Raw genomic sequence first — 25,662 nt, forward strand, 5'->3', positions numbered from 1 at the left:
ATGATGGGGCTGCACTGGATTCAGTGTATTTGCAGATGTTGCTGCAACCAACTGCTGATTTTTCTCCCATCCTGTTGGGGAACTCTGCCAGCCGTGATTCATGGAATGATTTTTTTGCGCTGAGTAATCTGTGGTTTTTCTTTTTTCCTCTTCCCTCTCCCTTATTTTTACCCTAAACTAACGTCCTATTTATTTCAGCTAAAGGGTGGGGAAGCTTCCAAAGCATTAATACAAAACATTAAATACACTGTGTTTTGACTAGAGGAATTTTAACAAATGTTAAACTTGCAGTAATTTTACTTGGTCTTAAGGAGTGTAGTTCTGTGCAGAAAAATAGTTTTATACCAGAGTCAGCTATTGGTTTTGCTAGTCACAGTTCTTTTAAGACTTCTGCACTATTACTGCTAAAGAACATCCAACTTTTGTGCTGATCCTATGCCTCCTTTCTCACAGATCGCTCTGAAAGAAATAAACCAGACTGCCGCTCTTCAGGGTAAGAACCATATTTCTGTATTTATTCTTCTGTTCTCTCCCTTTTTTTTTTCTTTAAATTTTTCCTTTTATGGGATGAACTAGGAAATTAGCCAGTAAAATAAAAATACCATTCTTCTACTTCTCTGTTTTGGTAACAGTAATGAAATACCAAAATAACTCTGTGTTTAAGGTAATTGTTTTATATTCCTTATGGGAAACATTTTCCAAGGAATTAACACCGTTTACTACAGTGTAATTGTGTGCACTTGAAAGTCAGAGGCTTTTTATGTATCACATACAGGGTGGTTTGGTAAAACTGTGGTTTAAGACAGAAAGCCCTCATGACTTTTGCTTCTTTGGATTGTTTGCTTCTGTAGCAAGAAAAATAATTCTTGGTTCAGTTAAGAATAGCAACTTTATTATTTATTCTATTAACTCTGATCCCATCATACCTAGTGTTTCAAAACTGAGAGAAGCAAATGAACGGGTATTAAATAAAACACGCAAACATTTTGTGTTTATTTAGGATTTTCATCAGCAATTGCCATGAACTTCTAAGCTATTGATTTGCAAGGCCACATTTTCCATTGAGCTTCTGACTATCCTGTAGTTCTTCTTATCCTCTCGTGGTTTTTTTTTAAATCTCTTTTTGCCTTATTTGCAAACTTTCCCTCGCAATTCTCTACCAGGGAATACGATCCTGTCCATATCGTGTGGTGGATAATGGGATTTTAATGAAGTGATCGAGCAGACCAGCTAACTCTGTCTCTCCCGCTCCTTTGTGAAAAGAATTTCCAAAGGATGCCCCTCGTGTCCAACCTTCTGACATGGCATGACCTTTTCATTTGATTTTTACAGTCTGACTTTTTTGTTACAGTTTTACAGTACAGTGGGGTAGCTTTTATAGCTGCAACAGAGGGAACTGTAGGCTCTTCTAATAGCACAGCTGATGTGTTGTGTCTGCCGTGTGATCAGATGGGACAGAGGATGCTTTTCCCTTCCCTCCCATATCTGCAACAGCCCTGTAGCTGTTTCCAGCAGTGTGTTTAAGTTGCAGGGGAGTATTGCCTTTGTTTTTGATTGCTTGTATCTACTTAAAACATCAATTGTTGTATTTCCTTTTGTAATTAAAAATACTTAGCTTTTTTCTAAAAATGATGCAGTTACAGTCTACATGTTTGAACTTTTATTCGATCATGTCATATTACAATAATGTCAAATAAATCCAAGTCATTACCAAAATGAAATCTAATTTTGTCAAAATGTTCCATTTAAGGTTGAAACAGGTTCAGGCTCTTACCATTTTTTCTGGCTGGTCCTTCCCACCAGTGCCTTTTGCTCTGGAGTGTATTTTAGAAGTTCTAATTTGGAACCAAAAGCAAAGTAAAACTTCAGATTTTTTTCCATGGAATTGGAATTTCAAATGTGGACCAGCCCTGACAATAAAATACTACCCCGCATTGTTGGGGTTACAGGTTCCAAATTCGCACGTTGGAAAGCACAGACAAATTAACAGTAATGTGGGTTGCTTATAGTGTTGAGAAAAATGCCACTTTCAATTGTGTTTCATTCCTTTCAGTAGTGCATGTGCTTTCTAACCATATCTATGTATTTTCTGCTCTCTTCTCAATCTCACTGGCCATTGTGTCTTGATAGTTCTGTTTTTTGGGATGAGTTATGAGGAAGAAAATCATTGTTTAAAGGGTGATGGGTTTTGTGCATGTCTTGCTGCTGCTTCTAGGCTAGAGCAGGAGCAGCCTGCCTTACTGAGATGATGTGCTCTGCTAATTGATACTGCTGCACTCTGTGGTTCATCTCTCATTATAGCTGGAAGCGTAATCCTGTGGTGACAGATTGCTGGGTAAGATTCTTATCCCCAGTCTGACCATATCATTTCTGGGAAAAGAGCTGCAGCTGCCTGAAGACAAGAGCCCCTTGCTGTAAGAACTGAGGGAAAACTAAATAGTGAAGTGTGGACGACTTAAAGCACAAAGCATGCTCCTCTTGTAACATGGGCAGCATTTTAGAGCTGTGAGAGTTCCATTGGGGACAGTTTTATGGCTTATGCCATCTTATGATGAGCTATGACCGTCACGACACTTTCTTCTCTGGGGACAGCTCATGAAAAGGGAAAGACAAAATACAATGACTCCAAGGCATCCTGTCTACTTTTTCCTTAAGCTGCATGTTGTGGGATGCATCTCTTAAAAGTGCAATAGAGCACCCCTCTCATCATCTAAAGTGCAACAAGAATGACCCTACAGGCCTTTGTGCTTGGACTCAAGGTCTAGTGTCTAGTAACAAGAACTTCACTAAAATTACTATAAAATAATGGAGGTGGATGTGGGGGTACTAACTGGCCAGATGAAGACAGATGCAATGAACCTTAGGAAAGATACGTATCCTAAGATGAAATAGTGGGTGTAGAGGCTTCCGAGACACAGAAAAGTCGTAGTTTTATTTCATACAAAGCCCCGGTGAGATATTACCCAGAACTCTGTCCAGTCTAGTCACAAATGTGTGGGACACTGGCATAAGAAGAGACAAAAAAAAATAGTCCGAACACCACCAGCCAGAAGTCCTCCTCAGGGTCTGTAAGGTGAAATTTCAGTCTGGAACACAATCAGCTTAATAAAAAGATCACATAACAATATTTCTTGTGATTGGCAGTGTCTAAAGCTTGTCCTTTTCTACACTGTGTTCTTCTATGTTACTGTATCTGTGTATTTCTAGATCAGCTTGCATTTGAGTCTTCACAGTATAAGGGATGAAGAGCTCATATACAATAAAATGGGAATAATTTTAAAACATAGCTTGGACATCATTCATTTTCAATGAGAAGCATAGAAAATCTGTTTTAGATAGAACAGTATATAAATGGTCTTTAATATAGTTCCTTTTATTATAGGATGATGCTATTTAGATAATGCAGCGTGAAACATTTATAGCGCTATCAGGAACTCTGACAAATATTCTGGTTTTGTTACTAGCCTATCAAATGTTTAGTACAGGAGAAATGCTACAGGAAGATGGAGTTATTCTGAGTGGTGATACTGGGATCTAGCATGACACTGGGAGGAAATTCGGGGAGTGGATGAACCAGAGATCATAGGTAATGTTTAACAGGAGGGAAACAGATGATAGATAATGCTTACAAAATGTGCATTAATATACTGTCTTTTGTCTCTTTTGGCAATTAGCAACCATCTGCCACACAAGGGAGTATGTAAAGTGAGGAGCAGCAGAACAGGGCCTGTGGATATCTTTTTCATGTGTCACTCTACACTCTTTTTTTTTGTTAAATATTATAACATTAGTAAGATCAAAACCAATGTTCTCTGAATCCAAATAATACCTATTGCTATGTTAAATTCTTATCAAGAGACATTTTATTTCATGACCTAATATTAACCATCCTTCAATTGCCATATTTCAGACAATATTAAAAATATGTCTGTACTGGGAACAGTGGTCTGTAATTATCACTATGTCTTGATTTTACTGTCAGGTTGTGCATTGTCTGCTCTGATAGCTTCAGGTCATGCACTGCTGTAACTCAGGTCAATTAGGTCAAAAGAAGTAGACACTTCAGTCTTATGCCTCTAAATGTTTTCAAACTGAAAATTATATGATAGTGATAGAAGAGAAGGTTTCAGGCATCAACATATTTGCAGTTAATCCCTGAACATGAGCAAAGCTCGTAGAAGGACCTGGATTAATTTCATTATGCCTTTTTTTTTTTTTCCTTCGGGGTAAGGATTATGGATCAAAAAATACTGAAACACAGTCTTGTAATGTGATATAATAATTCATTGTGGTTGCCTTGGCCTTGGAGATGGAGAGGATGAAGGTAGCTAAACACTGCAACAATTTATTGGGAGATTTAATAGCGTATCAATCACTTGGAGTCTATCAAGAGATTTTGATTTTTAAAATGTAGTAGTCTACTGTGAAAACTTGCCCTCAAAATGGGGAGGAGAAAGAAAATAATTAGTTCGTTTATGGAAATAGATTCTAGGTTTTATTGGCACATAGTCTGCCTGCTGATTGTAATGTGCTAAAGTTCTTTTACAGCTGGTTGCCTTCATTTGATCAAACTAAATTGGGCTTTTAAATTTAAAATATATCAAGTCAACAACACAAATAGACACAACCCTTCTTTTGTTTCTTTACAAAGAAGCACTTGAAGTGGCTGATCAAAAGGACTACAGATCCCTTTGGTGCGGATCTGATAAATAAAGCTATCATTTTTGTGAATGGTATTTTGTATCTTGTTAGGGTTTTTTTATGTAGCAGAATTCCATTAGTGAAAGCTTCTCTGCATTTCAGTTTCCTCTGCTATATAATGTTGATCTTGTGGAATTGTGTTTAATAAATATAACAGTAATGGTCTGATTATGTCTTAATAATGTGTTTTCCCAGACCATCTGTGAAGCCTGGAAGACACCTTTTAATTAAGATCTTAAGCCTTTAACGGAGCATGAAGGGAGACTTAAGGCATAGGCCTGAGAATGTAGTGAAACTGTCCTCACTTTATGGTTAAATCAATGGGCTTTTACAAATCAATATGCTTTTGAGGTCTTGAGAAAACAGACAGTAACAGGGTTTTTTCCATGTTGTAACCATCACAGTCAGCCTGCGGTCAGTCATTTAATAATCGCAGTTTTATGTATCTGAATGGGAATTAATATGAGAGTCCTATTTGCTGCAAAGATCTTGCTAGTTCCTAACCCCTGGAACCTGGGGTTCTAATTTGAAGCCCCTCACAAATTGCTGCTGACATTTGTGTATGTAAAACTTGAGTTGTTCTGTTCTCAGAAGTAATTTCACTGCTGATTTTCTAGGCTACTTAACAGATTTTGTGTATTTTAGGCAAATTTAACATCCAGACTACTGTACTGGAATTGGGCATTGAAAAGAGTGAGAGGTGCTCTTGTAACCCTACCCAAGACCTCTGCTTCTCTGTTGTGCCTTGGTTGAATGGGCAGAGAGACTTCTGCTGCTGTTGCTGCTGCTTCTGTACTGAGAAGTCACAGAATGGTGGGAATGTTGGTGGGAAGGGACCTCTGCAGGTCATGTAGTTGAACATCTTGGTCATACTGGGAAGGTGCTAACACTAGATCAGGCCTATGGTGTCTTTTTCTAGCCAAGTCTTGAAAAACTGTCCAGAGAGATTGAGCCCACTTATTCACAGCCCACTTACAGGCTGCTTATCTGTCTCATACTAACTTGATTTCCAAATGATAATGCTGTGGGAGACAGTGTCAAAAGAACCAGTCTAAATCTAATTCTTTAGATCAAACACTGGACTACTTAATATCCATAAGGACCAGATTCATTCTCACAAGCATCCTGAAATGCAGTTTTTTATTGCTGTTGTTCAAAAGCCTTGTGTTGTCTGCCAACAATGTCTGCATCACCTCATCAATGCAGCTGTTCCACACAGAGGATAATTTCAGGCTTTTGCCCACCCAGCCAGTGTTACAGGCTGTAATACAGATCTGAAGTTTGAGACTTTGAACATTGCTGACACTCTGTCTGAAAGGGAAGGGTTCTGTGTAGAAGAAAGGATGAATGTTGAGGGATGACACTTGTTTTACTGTTACATTTTTATTCTTTACATTTAGCTTTTAGGGTTTTTAAAGCTAGGAAGTAACAGGTTATTCTTGGTCTAAGCATACTTTTAGGGTTTGGGAAAGAGGAAAGTCCTGCTCCGAGTAGGTCAGAAATAAATGTAACAAAAAGTATTTTTCCAGAAATCTTGTCTCCTTCCCAAACACTCAGGGTGCAGTTTCATAATTGCCCTGAGCTGAGCTAAGCCAACGCTGCTGCAGAAGGAAGGATCTTCCTCCCTCCTTTGGGCTGTTATCAGTGCTTATGTGGGTAGTTGGATCAGAAAGCTGATCTCCAGGGAAAAAAAATAGCTGTGTCTCCACTTTACAGATGAAGCAAGTTCAGCAGAGGAGGGCAGAGTGATTTCTTGCAAGTCGTACAATAAATCAATGGCAGAGCTGGAAGCAGCGGCTCAGCATCATGACTTTTGTTGTTGGTATTCAAAAAGTAGGATCATATGGCTTATTTTTTTTTTATTTTGAGAGCTAAATTTTGGGCTCAATCACTCAGCGTGTGATGCAAGTCCACTGGTTAAACGTGGATTTAAACTGCTGAAACTTGAGGCTGGGATCTGCTTATGTGTCTTTGTGTATCATGTGTCTCTGGTCAGCAGCACGTGCTGTGCATGTCAGAGATGTGCCTCTCTAGAGGAGAATAAGCTGCATATTTCTTTGACACCTTCTTTGCAGCAGTAAATCATTATGTTTAATTTATTTTTTGCAATGTTAATTTTCCCTGCTGACTTTATACTTATGTGTAAATGTGAAAAAAAAGAAAAAAAATTACAGATAGAGCAGGGGAATAAATGGCAGATGGGTTCGGCTTAGTTGTTGGCAATTACGGATCATGTGAGTATCTAGAGTCTGTTGCTGTGGGTGTTTGTTTTAATGCCACCAATTCATCACTGTTGTGTTGGGGATTTTTGGCTGTTCATCTCTCAGCAGTAAAGAGTTATTGTGAAGGGCACATCCTAGCCAGCCTTCCAGATTCCTTATTCCTAAGCAGAGAAGAGGGATTTGTTTTAATAAAAGAGCGCTCTGTTCCTGGTTTCTGTAAAGGGAATTTTGCAGGACTGTTTGCTTTGGTGCCCTGAACAACGCTTTCCCTTGGTTGGGCTGCTCTCCAGTGCTTATGCTAATTCATAATGGAAAATAGTGTTGAGAATAATAAGATGGTTGTTGAAGAAATAAGGAGAAAAGGGTTCACTCTCCTTCTTCACTGAAAGAATTTCAGTGCTCCTTTAGGCATCTTGGGTACATGAGCAAATCTCACTGTCCCATCACGTTTTGGAGGATACTCTTGTAGAAGATACCAAGGACCATCCAGCCAAAAGGCCAGTTTCCTTGGGCATTTGGAGAATTATCTGGGGCATAAAAAACCATGACAGACCTTAGTTCTAGAAAAGGTGGTTCCAGGAAGAACACAATTACACGTTGCAGGGTGTTTTTTTTAATAATGGAGCTTTCATTTTAAAGGTTATTTCACTTTTCCCCTATAAAATGGCAATAATTCTCTTGAAAACAGCCATATGGCTTTGTCTTTTAACTCTGCTTAGAGGTGAATGGAAGCTATGGTAAGAACTGGAATTCTCTAATTTGTAAGTAACGTGCCATGGGCCAAATTAATCAGGCATGGTTATAATTCTGCATCTTTATGATTATTCTTTTTTTTTCCCAAGAGGTTTCAATGACAAATACCACATGAAATACATCTGGGGAATGGGAAAGAAGGCTGGAAGATAATTATTTCCGAAGGTATTTGTAATAGTCTCAAAGAAAACCGAGAAGGAGGAGGAACTGCTAGGGGAAGCCCATGTGATGTGTGTCAGGGCTGAGGAGGCAGACTCAGCAGGTTGTAAACTTCCAGCTCGGAAGTATTAGCTGTCATTTGGTTCTCTCTGAAAGAATTTCATGTTGATATTTTGAGAGTGTTGGAGCTGATACTTGAGCTTTGGTTTGTTTCCCTGAAGATTTGTGTAGGTTTTTCTCTAGGCTCAGGTCAGTATCCACATTTTCCGTGACCTCTGGAATTTGAGTGGGAGAGCTCAGTTTGCAGTTACATTGTGTTGGCTTCCATGGCCTCTTACTCTGATGTGCACAAGAGAGGAGAGATTGTTACTGCTTCACTTTTTTTTATTTTTATTTTTTATTTTATTTTCTGTACTACTCATCTACTTTGTCATTTTGTTTCAAGTTATTCTGTGGTATCTGTAGATCATTCTAGTATAGGTAATAGTTTACCATAAGTAGCATCAGATTTGGCAGCTTGAATGTTGAAATGGTTGATGAAGAACTCTTTCAAAGCATCTTATAGTTGCATCCTTGCTACATCACGGAGGAGAAATATTCCGAGTGAGGACTATCACATTGATAGTTTTTTCTTCCTTATTGTATTCCTGTTTAGTGCTTGCTGTGCAGTTTGCACAGCTGTACTTTAGGCTCTGATCCTGCCATTTGCAAGGCAGATTACATTTCTGATTTTGCTACAAAGCTTCAGCAGCATTTTGCTCAGTGCAAGTATCACCATTTGAATTTAGGCCATGTTTACGTAGGGGATTTGTCCTAGTTTTGGCTATCTGTGACAAACCACAGGCTCAACTGAGCTAGTAACTAGTCCTTAGTGTAGACATGGATGAGCTGCTTTTGCATCTGTCTCCAGCTACCTCAGGTTCAGGAAGAGAGCTAGGATTCCATGGTACAAAAAGTCGTGTTTCCTGTTCCCTTGGAGGCTACAACCAAGGCAGGTCATGGGCAGGTCCCTTGCTACAGGGGACTGAAATTAGACCACACAACCCTAAATGTGGAAAGTATTCATGTAAGAATGGTCTTCACAAGTATGCATTGCCACATCTTGATCTTGGGAGAGTTGTTAAGAGAGGTTTGTCATCTGTTCTGGGTGTAGTGGACATTCCCATCTCCTGAGGCTTGAGGCAAAGGTTGACTTCTAATTAAAGACAAGGTCCAAATCTAATAATAGTGTTCCAAACACAAACAATGATTACTTTGTTAAATTCCTCTTTTGATCTGCAACATAATATCTAGTTCAAGCAAAAGAAGTACATCAGTGGTCTCATGTTATATTAAACTATTTTTATTTGGAATAAATGCCTAGTGGAAAGAAATAGCTTTGGTTTTACTATTGTAATTCTTCTGTTCCATGTTGTCTGGACTTGTGCTTCCCCATCCCCTTACATACCAGCATCTAGTATTTGTATTAGTTCAGTATTAGTTCAGACAATCCTGATACCATTTTGTGATTGAACCAGTTTAGGAAGTTTCCCTCTTCTCCCAAGGATACCATTTCTTTTAGGCAACTACTTTTAAGATCATAGTGTTTATTACCTTTCCCACTGCCCCTTCTAAGAAGGAAGGGGACAATATCAAGGGACAAATACAAGGAAGAAAGCGGCAGGAGAGGCTTTCTCACCACACCTTACTGGTGTATAGAACAGAAGATTATTTGCGTTACTTTCCAATCTATTTTCTTCCTTCTGAGGCTGTTGATGAGAGAGTATGTTCTGTTAAGTGAACATTTTACAGTGTGAACAGACTACTGATGCTTTCTGTTAATAACAACTTTTTTTTTCATGTAAGACAGACCTGAAATTATGACGCAGTTCTCTGTATTTTCTTTAATTTCTATTCCCATACTGTCTTTTGTAGGTCTTTTAAAAGATGTCTCTTAGTATTTGAATTGACAAAATGCACTTCTTAGTGTGCTAACTGCCTTGCTGCAGGTGCTAAACAGGTATTTTGCTTAGTGTAATACAGATATACTTGAATAGCAATATCAAACAAAATCATTAACCTTCTTGAAAGGTGTAACCTTAGAAATTGCCAAGATTATTTTCATGATTAAAAAAAAAAAATTGTCAAATGCCTTTAAAAAGTAAACAACTCAAGATTTGTCCTTTTATCTTAAGCTTTATCTTACTAGAATGACTGAAGTAACCGGAAAAAACAATTAAGCCTTCAGACAGGTGACCTCCTTCCATCCTGAAAAACAGCTGAAGTTGTAAAAATGGGCTTGGTGGAGCAGACCAAGAGTCCACCTATTCCAGTATTCTTATTCTGTCTTCGCTTATGTGTGAAGTAGAAGCCTAAGGAAGAAGATGTGGACAAAACAAGTGTGCACTGGAAAGAATCCATACATTCTGTCAGCATCCGGATTTGTGTGGCTCGGGACCTCTGAGAGGGGGGTGATGCTTTTTGTATTTAATAGCCCTCAGTGGATTTTCTTTAGGCTTTTTTGAATTCATATACACTTTTAGCACCCACAGTGTTTTATCGGAAGCAGTGCCACAGCTTAACCTTAAGTTGTGTGCTAAAAAGTCTCTTTGACTCTTTCAAACTTGATGTCTGCTAGTTTTACATACTGCTTTCTGCATCCTGTAGTGTAAGAGACTGAGCTATCGTTCCTTATAGCTTTGCTGCTTCTTGAGGAAGTTAAAATGCCGTTGTTCTAGGTTTAAATAGATCATGTTAATCAATTAGGCAGTCTTAAGGAAAAGGTCACTATTACTTTTGGAGGCCCAGAGACATGTTAGCAAGGGCAGAGGGAGACAAGGTTGTTGGCCGACATGAGAAAAAGGACAGGAACAATTTATTGCCTTTGGAGTTCAGGGCATCGCTGAGGGTGGAGGTTAGAGAAATTACCTGTTGTGTTAGCTGAATCCAGAGCCTTTAAGCTGCACTGGAGATTTTTTTTCCTTAAATTATTTTCTAAGCTTGTCTTTGTAAAGATCTGGGATCAAGAGTCAAGAGATGAAGTGGCTATGAGAGAAGGGTAACCCCACTGGTGCCGTTTTTTTCTGTTCTTTCCGTTGCCCAAGGAAGCTGAACCTGATACTCTTTAATTTCCTCTGAGTAATTTACCTGATGGCATGTGGTGCATTGATTGAAGTGCATGGAGGAGTACATGAAGGAGCTTCTGTATTTGGGGATTCTTACTGGCTATGGAGGGGCATTGATTTCCATGACTGTGAAATGTTTTGGCAAGGTATTTCTTAGGACTGTTGCCCCAGAAAGTTGCAGTTCAATCTGTTCTACAAGGTGTTCGTTTCTGAAGCTGAAGGTAGTTGAGTGGTGAATGGCGATGATAATCATTATTTCTTCCAAGTTATAACCATCCATTAGAGGCTACAGTATTTACTGATTTGCCATATAATTTGAGGCCTATGATGTTGTAAGACAGGCACGGTATATGATTGAAGGCAGAGGAAATTCCTCTTGTCTTGCAGTATGTTTTCATGGTGACTTGCTCAAAGATGAGATCTGTTTCACTGGAGAAGTGTCCCCAGCAGTTAAAGGCCTTCTCTCGGTTGTTGAGGTAGGTATTTTGTGTGCTCTTACAGCAAATTCTGTGTTGTGCCTGCCTGTCAGGTTTTTGCAGTGTGTTTGGGATAGATTCAAGTTTTGTAGGCGTAGGTGTGATTTTTTTAAAAATCTGTTTGCATCTGATGGTTTGTGCTTCTATTTCACCATTGGAAAACAACTTGTGTATGTAAAAGCTTGGCTGTTTTGCCCTGACTTGGGCTAACAAAGATATTACCTTTACCTATACACCATACCTTACCTACATCCTTTGAGAATTAGAATTACAAGACTTGAAAAATAATCTTTGATGCGTATCTTCTGGGATATGCAATCTCAGAGTTGCTGAATCTTTGTGAATTAATAAAAAGGTCATGTTTAATCTCGGGTGTAAACATTTTAGACCTACAGGTGTATGAATGTATGGTTTGTTATGTAGTGCAAGTTTCTGAGGAATCATTTTCTGTATTTTGTAACCAAAAGGTCAGTCAACATCTGTGGTATAGAAGAAAAGGGAGTGTTTCAGTGTTTTTGGAGGAAGGGCAAGGGAAGAGTGTATAGGCCAACATGCCATTTCTCTGAGCTGGATGCAGGACACTTCTGGAAAGACAGGTCTGGTAAGGGTGTGGTTATGAGATTTTATTTTATGATTCCTGTGCACTGCACATTCTGTAAGGGCAACTGTTACAAGTTCATGGACCTCAAGTACTGTAGGGTGTAACTGGGTGAGTCAGCAGCCCATTGGAACAAGATGTGATCACACATTAACGTAGTTTTGTGAGGCTTTACCATAGGAGGGTTGGAAATGTTTCTGCTGCTTGTTAAATGATAAATTATATTTATAAGTATAAATGTCCAGTTTGAAGTCAATATGTCTCTTTATACACATGACCTTGTAATATTCTTACACAGATATTTTGGCTGCTGGTTCACATTTACAGTGTAGAAGGGGATTTGTTTTCCTGTTTTTAGGTGCTGAGTTAAGACTTCACTTTATTTGATGCATCTGTATTAATACATCTGTTTTATAGACTGTACCTTCACAACAAATGTCTTTGCTCTCAACACTCATCTGTAATTAAAACAATGAGGAAGTTTATTTTGTTTCCTCACTCAGCTAAAGCTTAAACTCCAGCACATTTCGCACTGCTTATTTGACTTGGATGGCCTACAAAAAAGTTGAATTAGGCTAAAGGAGCATGGAAATCCTATGGGATGGAACTTGTCAAAGATCTCAGCATTCTCAAATGTGCTCAGCTGATTTTTTGGCACTGAGGTCACACCAGCATTGAACACTTCTCCGAATAGCAGGTCTGTGGTTTAGGCTGAATTTTACATTTTGAATGCTTCTCAAACCGTTGGCTTTTGTATCACAGGGCTGAAATTGTGTGCCTTAAGCTCTGACTAGGCAGGATCCAGATGTTATCTTAACTACTGAGTGTAGAAGTGGTACTGTCTCTTGGAAGTGAGACTCAGTTATCCATCTGCCAGAGGCCTTAACATGCCTCAGGATCCCCCAGGAGCTCCTTCCTCACACATACACTAGTTTCCTCCTCAAAAGGACACACAATACTTGAAGCAAATAGGCCTATATTTACAGACTATTTGTACACAGGAAACAAACAGATCTAGGCAAGATAAGAAGCACCTACACCTGGTTCCCTTGGCTTAATTACTACTCTGAAGTCTGTATGCTTGCAGGCACTCTAGCATTCTCCTCCGGATTCCTCACCTCCAGCTCTTGCATCCCCTGGGTCCTGCTGAGTTCTCACCTTTGCAGTCAACACCCTTTTTAGTTCCTGCTTGCTCCTCTCTGGAGCCACGCTCTGTTGTGTTTCTATCCCTAAGCTTCTCAGCCTCTGTGTTTTCAAAAGGCCTGTTGAAGTTTACCCATCTTTTCATTACCTTGTGTGATTTCCATCCCCCATTCTTTTCTTTTTGCTGGTCTGTAGGTAACTGGTTTAGTAGGGATTTAAGATACTGTTGTAAAGCAAAGTTTTATCTGCTTTGTTAGTAATCATTATTAATGCTTCTAGTCATATGAGGACATTCACATACCACTTTCCCCTTTTGCAAAACTTTAAAGATAACCTTAACGCTATACTTACATGTTCTATGAAGCACACAGGCTACTTGAAGAAAATCTAATATCTGTACTTTGTAATAGTTAGAACCCTGTAAAGATACCTTGAATCTTAGGGATCCAGGCCTACAGCAGGACCTTTGTCCTGCTCATCCTTCATGATTAAACCAGATTTTATTCATCTGTGATGTCAATTACAAAGTGTCTGGAGCTCATTCAGCCACCAGATTGTATTTGATATACAGAGATGTATGAAGCAAGCAGAATGTCCTGTCAATGGCTAGAGAGGGCTTTGATTTACTGACCGAAATGCTACTGCAAATAATTGAACCAAAGAATCATTTTTCAGAAACAAGCTTTGTTTTGTATTGTTTCACTGTAGAAGTAGGCTACTGCCATCTTTCCCTATTTGCAAATGGAGCAACTATGTAGACTTTAATAGTGAACAATTTCCATCAGAAAAAGCTGCAGTTTACAGCTATGTTGTTTTATCTGAAAGAACTGGTGCTTCCTTTTGTTTTTTTAACCCTTACTTTTCTGCCTGAATATATTGCTGGCTGGGCCCAAATATGCTGTCACTGTCACTATGACAGTTCAGTGATACTTGTATGTACATTTACAGTGCTACATTGCTATTATGCTATTATTAAAATTATAGGTGCTTTCTACTGCTAAAAATATTTACTACTATGGTTAAATTGTCATTAAAGCATAAATACTGTTTATTAATTTTAATCAAAACATACTAGCAGGTTTATTACAATCAGTAAAAAATATGTCGATAGGTGGCATAGAGGAGAATCTTTTTAGCTGTTACAGGAAGGCCAAACTCTTCAATGCGCAGAGCCCTCTGTTCTTGAAACATACTCAACATACAAAGAAGACTGATAATAACTTGAATCATGCTCCGAGAGTTTGCCTTTCTGGAATGAGCGTGTTCATACAGTCATCTTCAGGGGCAAGGTGCAGTTGAGTTCCGGTTTTTGTCTGAAACAAAATGCTAGGGGGGGAAATCTAGCTAGCATGTCTGTAGCTCTGGATCAGGAAAGAGTTAATTCAGGAGACACAAGCTGAGTGACTCCAATTCACAAAAAAAATTGGGAGCTGTATTGTCTTCAAGATCTAACCTGGACATTATTAAGTGTGGAAGCTGTTGCAGCCTCATGACCTCTATTTTGCTGTGAGAATCAGAGTGTGAAATGTTGTCATCTGCTGCCATGATCTGCTTTGACTTCCTGACTGTGTTCTGCCTTAAAATTGATGGTTTGGTTGCTAAAATATGATCCCCAAGTATGACAGTGACAAGCACATTAATATGTAATAAGTGGTTGAAGAAACAGCTAGAGAACAATTCCTGGAAGGATTTCCTTATGCTGATCAATGTGAGCTGTTTTAATTAGCTGAGCAACTGGATTTTTAGCTGTTTTTTAACTACATCCTCGCTTGTCCAGACAGTGGGAAGTCACAGTTGCCATATACATTAAGTGATACAGAAGTAGGTATCCCCAGCATAGTCACGAGGATTTAATTGTCACTAGACTTAATTACTGGTTCAGGATTTCTTGCTTTTGGGGCAGGACCCAAAAGAGAAGTAAAGTTGTCCCACGGTGAGTCTGATTTCCTAGTTGACTAGATGGTCTTACACTAGTGGGGAAACTGCACCTGAAGCCCGTGTGTCACGTAATCTGTTGGAGGACTGGGAGTCCTCTGCAGTTGAGGCATGGAAGAGGCTGATTGCTGTGGATTAATACATTTTTCAGTGTAGATTCCCTTAGTCCACCATTTGACTACAGTTCTGTCTATGGCATCCATGTCATGACAATGCAATAGCTGACTTTTCCGTCCTGACTTTGGGAGCTTTTTGGTCAAACTGTCTTTGGCCTCCTACCGGGGTGGTGGTAAATCTGATCTTTTACACTACCCATAATTTAACTATAAAATTACAAAGATCTTTCTGTGATTCAGTCTGCAATGAAATAATTTAGGTGGCATTTTGAACACCTTGCCTTTGGAATAATGTATTCTAAATAATATTAGAGGTTTTCTAATAATTTTACATTGTAGTACACAGGCTGTTATAAAGATGGCATGATTTCTAAAGTAACTGACAGGAATATATGATGCTTTCTATTAAACTAGTGTTTTGTCTCACAGTAATTTCAACATCAGCTATTTAAAAATTTTTGGCTCACATTCCAAGAAGTCACAAGGCATTAAAAATAGCAACATTTTAACTTTTTTTTTTTTTTAATGTGTGTCTGTGTGTAAGACAGGCTCAATAATCATCACAGTTAAAAATATATCAAAAGGCTTTTTACGCTGGTGTGGGAACATAAGGAGTGATACCTTACAGAAAGCGTTGTATAACATGATGTGAAGGATAAATTTTGAGATTTTGCAGCAGATGCTTAGGTATATTTGTTTTTTAGAACAAGTGATCATTCTTTTTAATTACTTTTTTTTTTTTCCCACCAGACTTTTTGTGTGTGTCTAGAGTGATGTATGAAAGAAATGCAATCAGTTTTCATGTAGAATATTCATTGCCGTGTGAGTTTAGATAAAGAAACCAAAGGTTCCAGTCCTGATAAAGGAAGCAAGATCTTGTGGAGAATTGCTCGACTCCTGCTGAGAATACCATGCAAGCCAACAGGAGACTGGTGGAAGTCACAGAAAATCACAGAATAGTTTGGGTTGGAAGGGACCTCTGGAGATAATGTAGTCCAACCCACCTGCTGAAGCAGGTTCACCTAGAGTAGATTACACAGGATCGCATCCAGGCATGTTTTGAACAACTCCAGAGAAGGAGACTTCACAACCTTGCTGGGCAGCTGTTCAGTGCTCTAGCACCCTCAAAGGAAAGGAGAGTGAAGTTACTGAAGAAGGGATGTTGAGACAGTATGGTAGCTTGAGATACCTTTTGTATCTCAAGCAATACCACAATCCATAGGGGAGAGGACTGTAGATAGCCTGGGGAGACCCCCTCTAAATGGCTGTTGATATGCTCATGGGCAGGAGGGGACAGTCCCAAGCCAGTACTCTCTGTTCCCTCCAGAGGCAGGTAAAAGCCAGTGCTCCTCTGCCAGTTTGAGCTCAGGAGCAGATATGGCTCACCATCTGGTGGGAAACATGTCCATGACGTGCCCTCTGCTGGGCTGGAGCCACTGCTCCTGCTGAAACAGCCAAAAGATGTGGGTGAAAAGGTAGCTCAGAACCTCCTGGCCTTTTTGCTTGGATAACATGTGACTTAATGCTGTCCTGCTCTTGCTCTTGGGCATGCATAAAGCCCTGCCAGCTCATTTGGAAAAACCTGTGTGATTAGAGCTTTATTCCACACCCCTTCCCCGCTGTTGTGCAGGGGCTCTTCAGGTGAGTGATACTTATGTGGTCACTATGTTGGGTCAGGAGTCACCCCACAGGAGTGAGCCTGTGAGTAATACGGTAGCTACACTGAAGTTGCATGTGAAGAGAGGCACTGCTCAGTGCAAGTGAAAGTGTCAGAGAAGAGCTCCTAATGAGAGAGAGAGACCGTGGCTTACACACAGAAACTGCACTTACTCTGCTAAAGAGTTCACAGTTCTCTGCCCAGTCTAGTTTTTGACAATTTTTTTTCCCCAATACACAGACCTAAAATATGCTTTTGAAGCATTTTCTTCAAGTGTTTATATTTAGAAAACCCATCCTTGAAACCCAGAATAAAGCCTTTCAGGAAGAGTGAGTAGGTGTTTTAACATCTTCAAACACATCACTCTGGGTTCTTTATCTTTCAGAAATGGTGACCCATGGGACCCTTTTCATATTACTGCTGACTTAAAGTACCCAACTGCTTTCAGCTTAGCAGTTACAGCAGCCTACAGATCCCCTCTGAACCTGTTTGGTTGGGGTGGGTTAGTTCCTCCTTTTGAGGAGCTAACAGGGGAAGCTCAAAAAGGTGCTGCCTTAGCTGGAAATGGAACAAAGTTTGTGCTTTAAATTAACAGTGAGCAAGATCTAGGATAAACCTGTGGATGTTAGAGTTACTCCAGTTGTCCACTCCTGCATGGTAAATCGTGGGGCGGTTCATAGAGGTTGCATCTTTACTTGTTCCATATTAGGTGTGGCTGGGCTGCTCTTGGTCTTTAATGTTCTGAAACTTCCTGCTGGTTGATGTGTTTTCTTCTGGCAATATGAGTTTGGGCTTTGGTTATGTATGTTGCAGGGTGACATAGGAGCTGCTGTTCCCCACCCTCAGGGGCTGGTTAGTGTCACGTTGTCCCTTCAAGTGTTCTGGTGTAGCTTTTGGGGGAGTCGCACTAGAACCAGGATCAGAGATCCCAGATGGATTAAACTTCTTGTTTTTTTCTTGACATGTGTTTTTGGAGATTTTGTGTGTGCTCTGGTTCACTTCTGTGCCTTATGGACAGGAGGAGGAGGTGGAAAAAAGGCAGGGACTCAATACAGTAGAGTAATTGCTGCAGCTCCTACCTCACCGAATAGGAGAATTAAATTCGATTTCATTATGTTAATTATTTGCATGGTTTGAGAGAAAATGTGTTATTAACTGTGGAGCAGAGGAGGGTATTAGTAATGTTATCTCCTCTCTGCAAGACAGGACTAGAGACCAGAAATTGTTGCCTGTGGAACAGGGAGGTGTTGGCTCAGCATAAGGTGTGGGCAAATTGCAGTTTGCCCCAAGAACACCATCTTATTTAAATTACTGGGGTTTAGTGTGTAACAGTTATGGAATTTAGAGTTCCTTTACAGGCCCTCATGGCAAAACCAAAACCAAACAAAATCTACAAACATTCCCATTTCCATGTTTTTAAAGGGCTTAAATAGTTATAAGCTATATGTGAATCAAACTCACCTGAGGGTAGAAAATGTAGTGCTTTGCCAAAAGAATGTTGATGGGTGACCTGTTAATGAAAAGTGGAAAAAAAAACCCTATCTGCTAACAGTTTGCTCTGCCTGTGATCTCATAAATTTTCTAATGAAATTGTGTTATCCTGGGTTCTAAATTACATGGATTACTGCCTTGCTCTGGGTATATCCATACTTCACTAGGTTGGTTTCATGAAATGTCTCATTTCTTTGGTCTTTGCACTTTGATTTTGAAGTCTTTTCTGTACCCTTTTGATCCTCATATTACCTGGAAAACTTGAACTTTGGTCTACATGGTGACTCCTATAATTGCTCCTGCTCGTATCTGAAAGCGCTAGTCAGATTCTGAGGCAAATTGCAATGGGTCAAAATGCTCTGGCCAGTAGAAGAACTTAACTTGTTCCTTCTGGTTCTTACTGATATTTGAGCATGCATACTTTATAGATTTCCTAATTTCCTGATAAAAACTTAAGTAAATCTTGAATTCTGAGTATAGAAATTTTTTGCTCCTCCAAAAGATTTCAAATTCATGTTACCAGACTTCAGTCTCCTTCCTGTCTGATACTAAATATGATTAAAATAAAACCCTAAAGATTGTAGTTGTTCACAGCAATGAAAGCAGAAAAATAAAGCTTTGAAAATGAACATGTAAAAGACAGAGACTTGAGTTACCAGGAATTTAAAAAAGGAGTCTGGGGTACATCTGTGAGGAACATAAAATTTAAAAGTGTTTCTTAAAGATAAGGCGGTATTATGATAAGGCATTTAGAAGGAAAATCAGAATCCTTTTCTGCCGAGAATGTATAGTGAAATATGGAGATGTTTTCTAAGGCAGCTTTGCTTGCTGTGTGGATAGAGGCCAAGCCACATTTGAACTGTTTCTGAAACCAGAGAAATAGGCATTGTTTACCCCAGACTAGCCAAACCAATTCAGAAAACAGTTCAGTCAGAGCAGCATTCACTGCTAGTCTTAATTAGCTTTCAGAATGACTGTAGAGGGAGGACATTCTTCATCCACGTCCTTTTTGACTGTCTCTTTCTCCTGTCCTCCAAATACCCTGTTCTTCATCCCGCTGGAGCAACTGCAGCCATCAGCAATCGCAGGACTAGTACATGCGGAGCTAACCGAGCCCTGGCAGGGCTGGTGTCCTGCACACCTGCTGTGAAAGCACTCATGCCCTCCCTATACTAACAGTCCTCTGTTGTACCCCTGGTGAAGGCTGTGGCAGAAGGTTTCTGGAAACGACTCAATTAGTACACCTTTCTGTTGTAATTAAGGTATTATGTTAATTTGAGCAAGATATAGTCTATTTACTTTCAGCCTTTAAAAAAAACTGTTCAGTATGTCCAGAGGCTTCTCACTAACCAGTATTCTTTAGCTGTTGTGGGTTTTTGGTTTTGGTTTTTTGTTTGTTTGGGGGTTTTTTGTGTTTTGTTTTGTTTTTTTAATGAGAAAAAAAAGTCCTTTTCTGAAGTAGTTGTGTGTTGTTTTGGTTTGATTTTTTTTTTCTTTAATCTTCTCTGTAACTTTACAGAAGTGACAGGTTATTAATACCGTGTTCTTCAGATTAGCAACACTTTCTGTAAATTATAATCCCAAGTTAGTTTTGATTTTTACCTGCAAAAATATTAAGGACTGATGTATCTGTTAAATAAGACCTTCAGAAAAAATGTATCAGAAACATTACTCTTACCAGGAAAACAGATGAGTTGGCACAAGGAAACATTTTTCTGTCTGTGTGTATCAACAGTTTTTTGGTCATGTTGCCTTCCTGTCTAACCCCACCCACAAAGTTATTACTGAGAATGCAATCTCCACTGAAAAGGAAAATAAGTTGTTAAGTGATTGTTAAAAATATTTAGCAAAGGGATTGTAGGTTTTTACTTGTCTGGGTAAGTTTTATTTATTTATAAGAACGTTAAGTCATTAAATACTTATAATCTGAGAATATGCACACCCACGTGGGCTTTTCTCCAAGTTTTCCTGTCAAATGAGGCAGAATGTGAACTTCAACACAGAATCGAGAGGAAAAATGATTCTAAAAATTGGCTTTCCATCTTCGCAGAGTCTTGCAGCTAAGCGGTAACCTGATTTTCATTAGAAGGGGTTGGGTATAGTTGTATACTCCAGGAGATTTGGACAAGTTTCTGTAAGATAATAACCTAGGGGGAAAATGCACTTGGCAAACCCTTTACAATATATGGGGAATAGCTGCATTATTTACTTTGTTGTTTTCACTTTGAGACATTAACCATATTGTAATTTTTTTTTCTTCATTAAGCCAAGGACCCTTGTCATCCATAAGAGCAGCAATCAAGAGATGTAAGTCTATTCCCTTTTTTTGAGAATCATGATATTTCAAGATTGTATTCAGTAACTGGTTAATTTTATATGTGAAAACGAAATAGCTAGCAGGCTTTGGGACTGTAATTTCTTTCTCACTCTCGATTTTTGCTATTAGACTATCTTTTTGCTTTGCTGATGGGTTGTTCCTTCCTGCCAGTTACTAACGTTTTCTAATTTTTGCATTAATACGGTTGTGCACAGATGTGATCCATCTCTGAAGAACCTGGGTTGCATGTGCCCAATTTTTACTTTGCTTGACAAAGCAGAAGATTGTTCTGTTTTAATAGAAAGCTGCAGCAACTGCTCATTGGCTATACTGGGGACATGATTAGACTCATGCACAAGGCTCATTTTGGAAAAGAAAAAATTGTTTATAAATCCTGAATGAAAGTTTAAACTCCTCTTTCCTGATTTCCTCATTTAACTCATTTTTTCCCTTTCCCTGCTCATGATATTCCAGGCAGAGAATTTCTTTAGCTGCATCTTTTTTGTTGTTGTTGTTTCCTTTCTCTCCGTGATTTCAATTCCCTATTAATGAAACAACCCTCAGGATATTGCTATGGGGGGGGAAGAATTTAATGTATGTACTACTGATCTGTTTCTCCTGGACCTATTTGTCAGGGGCTCATTACTATGGATTAAGTTGGACGTAGTCAAAGGGGATGATGAAAGCTTTATTCAGAGCAAGTCTACATGATACTGTAGTTAAAATGCAGCACTTTATCTGTGCTGTTGCTGCCATAGATAGGAAACTGGAAAGCAGAGAGCACCAGATCAGAGGGCCTTTTGTGGTGGAGTCAGAAATTGATTCAGATTGCATAAGCCCCAGTATCTCATCTCACAGTATCATAGTATGTTTTGGATTGGAAGGGACCTCGAAAGATCACCTAGTCCAATCCCCCTGCTGGAGCAGGAACGCCTAGGTGAGGTCGCACAGGAATGTGTCCAGGCGGGCTTTGAATGTCTCCAGGGAAGGAGACTCCACAACCTCCCTGGGCAGCCTGTTCCAGTGCTCTGTCACCCTCACTGAGAAGAAGTTTTTTCTCAAATTTAAGTGGAAGCTCTTGTGTTCCAGCTTGATCCCATTACTCTTTGTCCTATCATTGTTTGCCACTGAGAAGAGCCTGGCTCCATTCTCATGACACTCACCCTTTATATATTTATAAACATTAATAATTAATAATAAACATTAATATAAACAAAAAATCTCCATGCACATATCAAGGCATTGTATATGAATCCATAGTTCTTTGTATAACAGTAACCATATCTGTGAGTGGACATAAATTAAAAATGGACCCTGAATAATTCCTAACTCATCTTGTCATTAATCTGGCAGAATTATGGTATTCTGTGGAAAAGTGTGTTTCCCTATCAGAGTTAGAAATCTCTCTTTCTTTCTTAATGACAGCTTCTGTGGGCTATTATCTCTACTTTTCAAGAAACATGATAGGTACGTGCAGGGTTTCAACTTTCCAACCTATGAACAATGCTTTACATGCCTTTGTATCGGTAATTCTCTCCCTGTCTTGTGGCCAAAGAGGAAGAGGATTTGTTTTCCTTTCAGGCACCCTTACTATGGCTTTGGATAGAAACCTGGTGGCATTTTTTTGTTCAGTTGTTTGACAGCTCAGTAGAATTTAGAAAAGTAAGCCCAAAGTGCTTGAAGAAAGCAAGCATGTGAACATGAGGTATGCTCAGAAGTAATTTTTTTCATCTCAACTCTTCAAAAGTTACCCCTGGATTTTTAATGATGGTTTCAGGACAGGACACACCACTAAACTCAACTCCCACTGAAATCAGTGAAACTGTTTCCATTGATGCCAGAGATGACAACATGCACAAGAATGCTAGAAGGAAGTAAAAAGAGGCAAGTCAAGTGCTGCAGTAGTGAGACAAAGGGGAACGTTTTTTTTTTTACCACTCTTCCAGAATAAGGTAGTGTTAAGGAGCAGGGCTACTGAAGCAGGTCTGCTGCCCTAGAATTCTGGAAGAACCTGCAAGCTTGTACCAATCTCATTCTGCCCTAAGCGAATGTGTGTCTGAATGAAGGATGCATAACAGCTTGTATGCATTCTGAGGCTGTGGCTTCCCATTTGGCAGTGCTGCAGCCTTTTTTGGCTGTGGGTTTTGTTTGTTTTTCTTTTTTTGTTTTGTTTGGCTTGGGGGCTTCCTAGGTTCTTTTGGCTCCCACTTCTTCCCAACCAGATCAATTCCATGACCTCATTCTCTCCCCATCTGCACAAATATTTGGGCTGGCAGAACGCAGGGAACAGTGCAGAGGTAGAACACAGAGCCCAAGAAAAGGTGTGGGGAGGAGTTAAATGCCTTCATAAATCATTGTTGTCAAATTTGAGTGAAACTGCAGGCTTGCTCTAAGGCTGTAGTTAGGCAGATTTTTTTTCAGCAGCAATGCCAGCCTCTGTGGTGCCAGGCAGTTTGGTCAGCTGTGAAGAGGGTATTTGATCTCACTGGGGGTTGGAAGAGGAATCCTGTCACCCCCCTGCCTAGTTATTTTTTATTAGTTCCCTCACTGAAGTTGTGAAAAGAAGAACTTGAGCTGGGAAGCAGAGGCAGGAGACAGAGACTGCTGTTGACAGTGGAACATTCCTGCTGGTGGTCTGAGCTCAAGGTGAGCAGATTCAGGGGCATCACTATCTCTTTTAGCTACATTCAAGCATTAAGTTAGCCCTGCTCTAATGTCAGACCGCCTAGCGTTTCCCTGAGGTGCCTGGAAGCAGAACTAGAAGGAGCAAGACCTCCCCCTTGTGCCAAGAAATAATGCAGGAGAAAAGCTTCAACTCTTCTGCTTCAGAGACGCATGAAAATTTCTGATTAGCTTGAAACTCCACTTCTACGGAAATAGTCTAATCAGATCCTGGGTGAAATCAGACTACTTTTCCCTGGTTTGGGCTTGAGAATTATCTGATCATTTTAGTGTTCCCTAAAGAAGGACTTCACAGTCATGTAACACCTTTGGTATTGCAAAGACAGCAAAGCATGGCCCTTGCATGGGGTCATTCTGTCAGCTCCTCTGGTGTATTACTTTGTAGGTAATGGAGGGAGTATTTGCCCGCTCTTGAGGCTCTCTTTGAGATACTAAAATGAATAACCTTTATTCCTAGGCAGCTATGCAGTGAGAATTAATAACTTCTCAGTCTAACTGTCTATGTATGTAATACGATTGATGGATAGAAATGTCTAGCCTGTTGTTGGAAAAGCATTGAAAAGGGCTGTGTTTTTAAGTTTTAGTACATGTTCTTGTTGTAGAAAGTAATATTATTACTTTAAAATCTATTTATAATAGTTAATATGAACTAAGTGAAGTAGTTAATTGTCAGGATCATGTTTATTCACAGCTACTGGAAAGAACAATATATAAAAATAATCAGAAAATTTTCGAGCTTCATTTCCCATAAGGCTTGGGCTATTTGAGGCTATGGTTCCAATCTTTAATTCAAAATGAAACTTGCTTTTAAAACACTTCAATGACAAAACTGTTCAGTATTTCATACAGATTTGCTAATGGAAACATACAAATGTTATTATGCAGTGTCTGTTGGGGAAGCGCTCAGTGCTCACAGCAGGATGGTAACGGAGCAAATCCCTGAATTGACTTCACAGTTGCCTCTATATCACCTTAAAAGATTGCCTGAAAGCCTGTAAATTCTAGCCAAGCTCTCTTCCAAAAATGCTCAAAAGTGCATGTCAGACTTGTGTTGCCATCAGCTTGTCTGTAGCATTGCAATACATGGGTTTGTGGTATAATGCTGGTTATACTTGTACACGCATCTTGATCTCATAGCTTAAAATGCCTCCTGCCCCATAATGTGTATTTGTTTCAAATACAAATGACATATTCGCTGCTCTTGAACAGTAGGACCCAGAGAAGGAACAGAAGAGGAAAACCATTCTAAACAGAAGTATACAGCACAAACTGAGTACTCTTTACCACTACACATTCAAAAAGAATTGGCTAAAGCCTCCTAAATAGTGCTTGTGAGAAATACGTACAAAAAATAAATCCATAAGTCACTGATCTGTCCTCTATTTACAGTATTACCATTAATCCTTTACTTGCTTACATTTTACAATACTAGATTAAACACATTTAGATGCCTCATTGACGCTAACAGAAATAAACAGTGACAATGTTATGGGTTGGTTTGACATTTTTTCTTTCCCCTGAGACCAATGAAGTTGTAAAATGAAAAGGTGTGGATTTTATGCACTGGGTTATTCCTCTCCCAGCCCTGCTTTAACTGCTTTGCTTATCTTTTACGTAAATACCACTAAACATGTGCTCCAGGAAATGTCAAGAATTCTCACCCTGAGCATTTCTTAGGGTGGAAGTTGAGGAGCCGACTATCTTCAGTTGTCAGTAGGTAAAGCAGTGCTGAAATACATTTCCGTTGCCTCCCCGATGGAATAAACGTCATAAGCTGTCATAATTTAAAATCTGAGGGAAAAATTAATAGCATGCTTCTTCAAGGCAATCCACAAAGGGAATGAAGAATAGACTTACAGGTACAAGAGACCACAAGGCCAGAAGAATGGCTGCAGGTTTTTTTCTTTTATTTGTAAACCAAGTGTGTGGTATATTTTAAAAATTCATGTCTCCTCTCATACACTTTTAAATTTAAATTAATTTATTTGAAATGGTAAAGGAATAAAAGCTGTGCAAGTCTGGAGGCAGGGATTACTTAGTTTGTATTTCCTTTTCCCCAGCATTTGTGGGAGCAGAAAATGCAGTAGCTTTCACCTCTCCTCCTACTGTGGATTTAAGAGCTTCCAAAAAAACCCAGAAGTTCTAAAACTGTGGTTGTAACAAAAATATGCCAGCAAAAATAGGGAGGGGAGCAGTGGACGGAAGGAGGGAAGAGCTTTGTCAAGGTCCTTAAAAAAATCAGTGTTTGTAATAAATGTTTATGTACATGGAAGTAGCTTGATTTCATAAATGCCTGGGAGTTAGTCTG

General features: G+C 39.3%; 1 protein-coding gene across 4 annotated transcripts in view; it reads left to right on the plus strand.

Annotated features, from left to right (window-relative positions):
- Positions 1 to 25,662, plus strand: part of SH3D19 (SH3 domain containing 19) — an 84,613-nt gene that overhangs the window by 18,695 nt on the left and 40,256 nt on the right. For 2 of the 4 annotated variants that reach the window (XM_071807794.1, XM_071807795.1), the window contains exon 1: positions 183 to 493. In XM_071807794.1, coding sequence (XP_071663895.1) covers positions 436 to 493 — 58 coding nt within the window. In that variant the 5' untranslated portion in view covers positions 183 to 435. Of the gene's footprint in view, positions 1 to 180; positions 494 to 20,621; positions 20,663 to 25,662 lie in introns of those variants that run through there. The other 2 variants (XM_065836110.2, XM_071807796.1) reach the window with 2 other exon arrangements.

Source organism: Patagioenas fasciata, chromosome 4 (genome assembly GCF_037038585.1).
Source record: "Patagioenas fasciata isolate bPatFas1 chromosome 4, bPatFas1.hap1, whole genome shotgun sequence".
Lineage (NCBI taxonomy): Eukaryota > Metazoa > Chordata > Aves > Columbiformes > Columbidae > Patagioenas > Patagioenas fasciata.